The sequence below is a fragment of the Triticum dicoccoides genome, chromosome 6A (genome assembly GCF_002162155.2).
Source record: "Triticum dicoccoides isolate Atlit2015 ecotype Zavitan chromosome 6A, WEW_v2.0, whole genome shotgun sequence".
Taxonomy (NCBI): domain Eukaryota; kingdom Viridiplantae; phylum Streptophyta; class Magnoliopsida; order Poales; family Poaceae; genus Triticum; species Triticum dicoccoides.
This window is the reverse complement of record NC_041390.1, coordinates 24076358-24083886: the sequence shown is the minus strand read 5'-3', so window position 1 is coordinate 24083886 and position 7529 is coordinate 24076358. Positions and strand designations below refer to the sequence as shown.

At 44.3% G+C, this 7529-nt stretch overlaps 1 protein-coding gene across 1 annotated transcript; it reads left to right on the top strand.

Annotated features, from left to right (window-relative positions):
• The first annotated feature begins 3611 nt into the window (after positions 1-3611).
• LOC119319080 (putative F-box/FBD/LRR-repeat protein At5g56810) lies at positions 3612-6973 on the top strand. The gene is made up of 5 exons (XM_037593588.1): positions 3612-3848; positions 3940-4064; positions 5308-6129; positions 6232-6387; positions 6485-6973. The coding sequence occupies exons 2-5, from the start codon at positions 3948-3950 to the stop codon at positions 6878-6880; spliced, it is 1491 nt and encodes a 496-aa protein (XP_037449485.1). The 5' UTR covers positions 3612-3848; positions 3940-3947; the 3' UTR covers positions 6881-6973.
• The last annotated feature ends 556 nt before the right edge of the window (positions 6974-7529 follow it).

Sequence of the window (7529 nt, the reverse complement as noted above, 5' to 3'; positions counted from 1 at the left end):
GGGGGCACCGAGGGTGCCGAGGCTGGGGGCGTCGGGAACACCGAGGAGGCCTGGGGCGCCGAGGGGGCCGCGGGCGCCGGGGGAGCTGCGGGGGCCGCGGACACCGGGGGCGCCGGGGGTGCCAGCGCCGCGGCTGTAGGAGGCCCCGCATGCGGGAGGCGCGCCTCAAAGCCAGGGGGCGGGCCAAGAGAGGCGCGCGAGCGCCCTGGGAGAGGCGTCGAGGAGCCCGCGTCACCGGTAGCGGAAGGAACAGTCGGGGGTACCTGGTGAAACGGAAACACATGCTCATCAAAGTAAACGTGTCGGGAAGTGAACACACGGTGGGAGACGGGATCATAGCACCGATATCCCTTGGTGTTAGAGGGGTAACCGATGAAGATGCAAGCGACAGATCGAGGTGCAAACTTGTGAGAAGCAGTGTCGGCAGTGCTGGGATAGCAAAGGCATCCAAAAATACGCAAGTCGTCATAAGACGGGGGCGTACTAAAGAGAAGATGATGAGGTGCGTAGTTCCACCATGGGCGGCAGGATCTAATGTTAAGAAGAAGTGATGCAGTGGCGAGTGCGTCCGGCTAGAAACGAGGCGGCACGTTGGCATGAAACAGGAGCGTGCGAACGCAGTCATTCAGAGTGCAAAGGACGCGTTCGGCTCGACCGTTCTGCTGTGAAATGTACGGGCATGTGAGGCGGAAAACTGTACCGTGATGCGACAAAAAGGTGCGGAAAGCGAAGTTGTCGAACTCTTTTCCATTGTCTGTCTGAAGCGCAAGGATGGGACGCCCAAACTGCGTGCGAACATAGGAGTAAAAAGCCGTCAAGGTAGAGAGTGCATCCAACTTTCTGCGTAAAAGAAAAGTCCACACATAATGAGAATAATCATCAAGAATGACCAGATAATATAAATAGTCCGAGTTACTGGAACCGGAGAAGTCCACATATCGCTATGAATCAACTGAAAAGGAAAAGAAGCAATGGTGGTGGAATTATTAAATGGGAGACGAACATGTTTGCCGACGCGACAAGCATGACAAGTGTGATCCTCGATCTTATTGCAACTGAAACTAAAACTCTTAAGAATATGACGAAGTGTGACGGGGTTGGGATGACCCAAGCGAGCGTGCCAGAGATCGACTCCAGCGGAGAGAGCAACCGGTGCGGTGGTGGTGGATGAAGGCGAGTGCACCGGATAGAGATCGTCAGGGCTGTCACATCGGTGAAGGACCATCCTGATTCGAGCGTCTTTGACACAAAAACCAAGCTCGTCAAATTCAACGGTAACAGAATTTTCACGAGTGAAACAACGAACAAAAATGGGATTCTTAATAAGATGAGGTGACACAAGTATGTTAGACAAAGATAATGAAGTAGAACTAGAAGGAAAAGAAGTGTGCCCAATGTGTGTGATAGGAAGTGTGGAACCGTCACCGACAATGATGCGGCGGTCGGTGCAGATAGGAATGAAGGAGGCAAGGTTACCAAGATGAGAAAACATGTGAGCCGTAGCACCGGTGCCCATGTACCAATCACCACCCCCAGTGTAGTTATTCTGTGTAGAAGCGGCATGCAGTGCGGGGAGGAGCATCGGGTCCCAGGGCGCCGGCGGCAGGGCCGGCGAGGGGGACGGCGCCATGAGGAAGCTGTAGCCGCCGCTCAGTTGTGGCGGTGGGTACTCTCCGTACGGTATGGGTAGCAGCCCCGGCTGCGACTGCAGAGCCGGGTAGGCCGGATGACCCGCCGAAAAAACCTGCTGGCCCGCTGACAGATGTTGCTGCGAGTGATGACCTGCTAACGACCCCATCAGTACCCGGGAGAGTAGCGGCGGCCGGCGTGGTTGACGCGCGGGCGGCGGCGGGAGCGGAAGGCTAGAGTTTAAAACCTAAAAACTGATAATCATGTATGAGATTATGATTACACGATGTATTGATTCGGTGTAATGTGCATGGTATATATGAGTACAATGTGGGACCTCTACCTCAATCTATACAACAAACTAAAGAGGTGGGCCTAATGTATAAAAAACAATATACATGCACAAATAATATCCTCAACAATTAGTCCATGGAAGATCCAGGGTTCCTAAAACATCACCTTCTCCCAATGGCCAAGACAAAAATCTGGATGACAAGTAAGTTGTTGCCAACCCCATGGATGGCCGAATGATGGGTGAGGCTCCATGCAAACTTACGTGTCCTTCAGCACTTCCGCTAAAAAGGTCTCGTTGTATCAATGTTTTCAACCGCCGGCCAGCCATCGCGTTACTTTTGCAAGCTCGCCTATCTTTTCTTCAGCGACAAAGACACCATCTAGCTCACCCTCTTTCATATTCATAGTCTTCATGGTTGTCTCAAGTAGTCCTTCGTTAGCGCCGACAATGCTCTTGCCCTTCACCTAACCTGGCCAGAAAAGAGGCGCGAGATGAGCCAGCCCAGGCGCGTGGAAGGCCACACCTTTGTTTTTTTGTTTTTCTTTTCACCTTTTTTTGTTCTTTACTTTCTCTTTTTCACTTGTGTTTATACCTCCAAATATTTAAAATAAATATATTACAAAAACAATCTACATCAAACATTTGAAAAATGTTAATCTAACATTTGTAAAGTATTAAATGTGTATATAAAAAATGATTCTCATGTATACGAAAATGTGCACAAAAAATACAATGTCTGAAAGCAAAGTTGATCGTGTGTTTGAAAAATGTTAATCAAGCATTTGAAAAAATGTTAAACATGTATAAAAATATGTTCCTGATGTATATAAAAATTTAGAACATGTATATTTTTAAAAAATAATTGCATATCAAAAGAATTTAATCATATATTTGAAAAATGTATCCTTATATATAAGATGTTCTTGATATATACCAGACAATGAACAATGTGTATAACAAAAATAGTCATAAAACACACAAGTTTGAAAAAAAATGTTAATCATCTATTTAGAAAATAATAAATGTGTACCGAAAACATGCTCCTAATTCATATGAAAAATCTAGAACATAAAAACTTGAACATATTTTCTAAAAAATCTAATAAAAACTGTTAAACATATATTTTCAAAAATATTAAGCGTTTATTAGAGAATATTCCTGGTATACACCGAAAGTGTACAATATGTATGAGAGAAGTCATGAAACATACATTTCTAAAAATGTTAATCATGTATTACAAAAATGTTAAACATGTATAAAAAATTCCTGATGTATACATAAAATGTACATATGTGCAGGAGGGGTTGTCGCTGTTCGATGTGCCAGCCCATGTACGCTTGGCTTTTTCCTACCGGTAATAGGAAGCTTCCGAGCTTTTTCTTTCTTTGCTTTTTTTTCTCTGTTTTCTGTGGTTTTTTTGTCTTTCTGGGGCTGGGTTTTGTCCAATTTTTAATTTTTTTAAATCCCTGGACTTTTTCGAAATTGTTGAACATTTTTTGACTAGTCCTTTTTTTTCAGAATTTTTTTTTGACTAGTCGTGGTGTGGGAAGAGCAGACCTTGGGCCGGTCCATCGCATGCCGCACAATCATCCGTAAGAAATGAAATTATTTCTCAAAAAAGAAACTCAAGAAAATGGAAATAAGAAAGATCCGCTAAAAATTACTCGCACTTGTTCGCCCCGTCCGCCCGCCGGCTCCGTCGCCGGCCGGAACTCGAGTACAAAACGGAGCCAGAAACAAGGAGAGACAAGGAGAGCTGGATAAGAGTTGGGGTCTGAAGGAGGGGGGAAACGGAAGTGGTTTCTTGGCCAGATCCGATCCGAGGGACGAAGGTTTCTTTCGTCGGCCACTCTCTCCAATCGAGCTCCTTTACTGAAAGCTCTAACCTTTTTTGGCGCGAGGAAGCAACCGGGAGAAGATTCAGGTGGGTTTTCTCAAGAGATCGGGCGCCTTATCTGCTTTGTTCTTGTATATCCATCCATAACGATCCCCCTTTTTCTTCTGACGTAGCGCAGGCCGGCTCATGGCCTCAACAACAACGGGTAAAAGAAAGGGATCGGCCTGTGGGGAACAAGGCGGCGGCGATGGCGATTCTCAGTCTGGCAAAGCAACGCGGAGCTCAATCCCGGACCTTCCTGAGGTACCGGCTACTGATGCCTTGAATTCTGATGCATAATAGTACGATTTACAAACAGAGTAGAGATCTTTCTGGTCACATCCTAATGTTTTTTTCTTTTCTTTCTGGTCACATCCTAATGTTGACAGAAAAAAAAGGACGGTTTTTACTGAATGAGTGAGAAATTCGACGATTCGTTCCGTCCGCTTTAGTGCTACTGTAACTGGTGTGATTTAGTTATGGCACATCTAGATTCGTTCCCGGCCGACGATTCATTCCGGGCGGTTTTTACTGGGTTTGTCTATAGCGCATCTAGATGTGCCTTAGTTATTGCACTTCTAAGTGACACAAGCAAGCACAGAAAGGGAAAGGAAAAGAAAAAAAGAAAATATCCACATGAATCTTCGCGTAAGATTAATGATATGAAATTTAGATGTGCAATACTTATGGCACATCTAGACGTGCTTTAGCAAAACTGATTTAGCAATTACTCCCTCCGTTCTTTTCTTATAAGGTGCAGTTCGGCTGTCCAAAATCCAACCAAATTCACGCCTTGACCAACAAACTGTCTAAAAAGTTACCCCCGTGCGGAAATAAGTGACGTTGTTTGAACTAAAGCAGCGTCACTTATTTTCGGACGGAAGGAGTAGTAAACTGTGAGTCATGTGCTTCAAAATTGACACAGTTCGGTTCGTATTCAAAAGCATTTGCTGACCACTATCATCTTCTAACTATCAACAGACAATAGTGGGGGGAAATTGATGGTCAAAACTCTGATTTTGTAGTGCTTATAAAAATTAACAGAAGGAACGATGAGTAGCACTATGACGCTAGTGTTGTGCTGTCGCAAACATCATGCGATCAATGATTGCATATTCATTCTAGAAGAAATTGGAAAAATGATTCATCTTTCCACCTGCTTCGATCACAACCCTCTCTAAAGCATTCATTCTGCTACTGTGGTATCTAAAACCCATAAAAACATAACAAGATTTCACTGTTGTGCTCTAGATGTTATAGGATTTTTTTCCTTCTGTGCAATTTGTGCTACCTGATTCCAGAATAAATTACGATTTATGCATTGAACTCTGTATTTTTCGCCTTTTTCTTTGCCTTTATGATATTGATCAATTAACCCATACCTTGTGCAACCGTGTGGAGGGCTACCTGGGGCACGATGTTACTCTGTGTGGTTATACTGTTTCTTTCTCCAGAATGCGCCTCACAATATCAATCTTGATTTTTTATCCAATGCATGTGTGTGCAGGACATATTGTTTCGTATACACTCCTTGATGCCAATGCGTGAGGCTGCGCGTGTTGCTTGCGTATCTCGCGCCTTTTTCCATTCTTGGAGATGCCATTCCAGTCTCATCTTCAATAAGGACACAATTGGCTTGAAGAGAAGTGCGTGTGGAGAGAATTTTGACCACAAGATTGACCGCATTCTCAGGAACCACTCTGGCTGCTTGAAAACATTCAACATTGACTACTATGGCACGAGCGGGTTCACTGGCACTAGTTATTTTGACCGTTGGCTTCAGATTGCTCTTAAACCAGGGATCGAAGAACTCACCCTTGTGCTGTCTGAAACAAAGGGAAAATACAACTTCCCATGCTCGCTTTTATCTGACGGGGTTCGGAACTCACTTCGGTACCTTAGACTCCGATTTTGCGCCCTCCATCCCCCAGTTGAACTTGGCCCCTTGAGAAGCCTGAAAAGCCTGTATCTGTGGCGTGTGAATATTACATGGAATGAGTTAGAGTGCCTTATTTCCAACTCTCTTACTTTGGAGCTACTGGATCTTATTAGTTGCCCTGAGATTGAATGCCTGAAGCTACCTTGTGCTCTGCAGCGGCTCAGCGCTCTTAGTGTTTTAGCATGCGAGAGACTGAAAGTGATAGAGAGCAAAGCTCCAAATCTCTCCAGTTTATACCTTTGCGGAAACTGGTTAGACTTCTCACTTGTGGAAACGTTGCCGATAAAGGAACTAGAATTGCAACAAACAAACCTTATCCGTGATGCTCGTGCCAAGCTGCCATCCCTTATGCCAAATATTGAAACTCTCGCCATACAATCATCGAGAGAGGTATATATTCTCCACAATGTAGGGTGTTGTAGGCCAGCGGTATATATGGTTAAATTAGTCTCATACCTGGTGTATCTGATACATGACATCGTTCTTGTGCAGGTGGTTGATGCACCAATGCTGCCTACCAAATTCCTCCACCTTAAGCACCTGACCATCACTGTGAGATCAGGAGCAATTGTTTCCCGAGCATATGACTACTTTTCTCTGGTTTCTTTCCTCGACGCTTCTCCTTCCTTGGAGACTTTGATATTAGATGTAAGGCGCTAACGCTGTTCATTTATTTCATCCTGCAAAGCCATCCGATCAGTCTGGGTCCGGTTAACTGAATCATACTATCCTTTTTTATCGTCAGGTGACTCAGCGGCGCATGGTGCATGAATCAATTTTTGCGGATTCACAACTGAGGCACATGCCTGAACACCGCCATGGCCACCTCAAGAACGTCAAGATTAGCGGTTTCAACTCTGCGAAGTGCGTGGTTGAACTAACATGTTATATTCTCAAGAACGCGGTGTCACTTGAGTGTCTTACATTGGACACCATATATGGGAGTAGGTGTGATGATCAAGGCGAGGACAACTGGTGTACTCCCATGACGAATGGCATTCTCATGGAAATTCCTTGGGCACTCTTGGCTATCAAAACACACATTGAGAATGAAGTTCCACCTACAGTTCACTTAACTGTTCTGGAGCCTTGCAGCAAATGCCATGCTAATGGACTAGAGCGGGTATTATCGCAGTCGTGACATGGTGTCGTTTACATTTAGTTCTAAATGAGCCATGTTTTGTATCTTATACCATTTATGTGTGACCCTACTGTACAACAAAATTTTAATTAAATCTAGGATGGACATTTTTTATATTTTTCCTGGCGAGGCATGTTGATATGGTTGCAAGGGTTTGTTGTGTTGTGCCCCAGCTGAACCTATTTTGTACCTTGTTGCACTCCTTGCTTTCCTTTGAACCTTGAACCTTTGATGTTGTCGCATGTAGGTGCGGTTGCTTTATAATATAAAGCGGTGGGAAACCCTTTTTCGTTGATATGGTTGCAAGGATTAGCTGGCCAATGTTGAGATACTCAGTTGCAAGATGTGCTGTGGTTTTTTTCTCAAACTATATTGTTACCGGCAGCCAAGCTTAGTGCTTAATCTGCTACAACCAATTGCCAAGAGAGGCACAAGCTGCGGCAAGTTGCCAAGGAATACAACTCTTGACCAAAAAATATACTATTTTAAAAAGTATAAAAGGAAAAAACAAGCCAATCTTTCATGTTTGAACATACCGCGAGACGCTTCAAAAGAGCATAAAAATTATTTGAAGAATAAGGTAAGAGGATACAATTATTTTGAAAATGCTTCAAAAGAGTACAAATAAGGTATTCTTGTGTCCCATCGC

Excerpts from the sequence above, each read along its gene's own strand:
- LOC119319080 (XM_037593588.1), top strand. The coding sequence starts at position 3,948 with ATGGCCTCAACAACAACGGGTAAAAGAAAGGGATCGGCCTGTGGGGAA. Across the intron at positions 6,130-6,231 it reads CCATACAATCATCGAGAGAG|GTGGTTGATGCACCAATGCT; the intron begins GTATATATTCTC and ends GTTCTTGTGCAG. Across the intron at positions 6,388-6,484 it reads TGGAGACTTTGATATTAGAT|GTGACTCAGCGGCGCATGGT; the intron begins GTAAGGCGCTAA and ends TTTTATCGTCAG.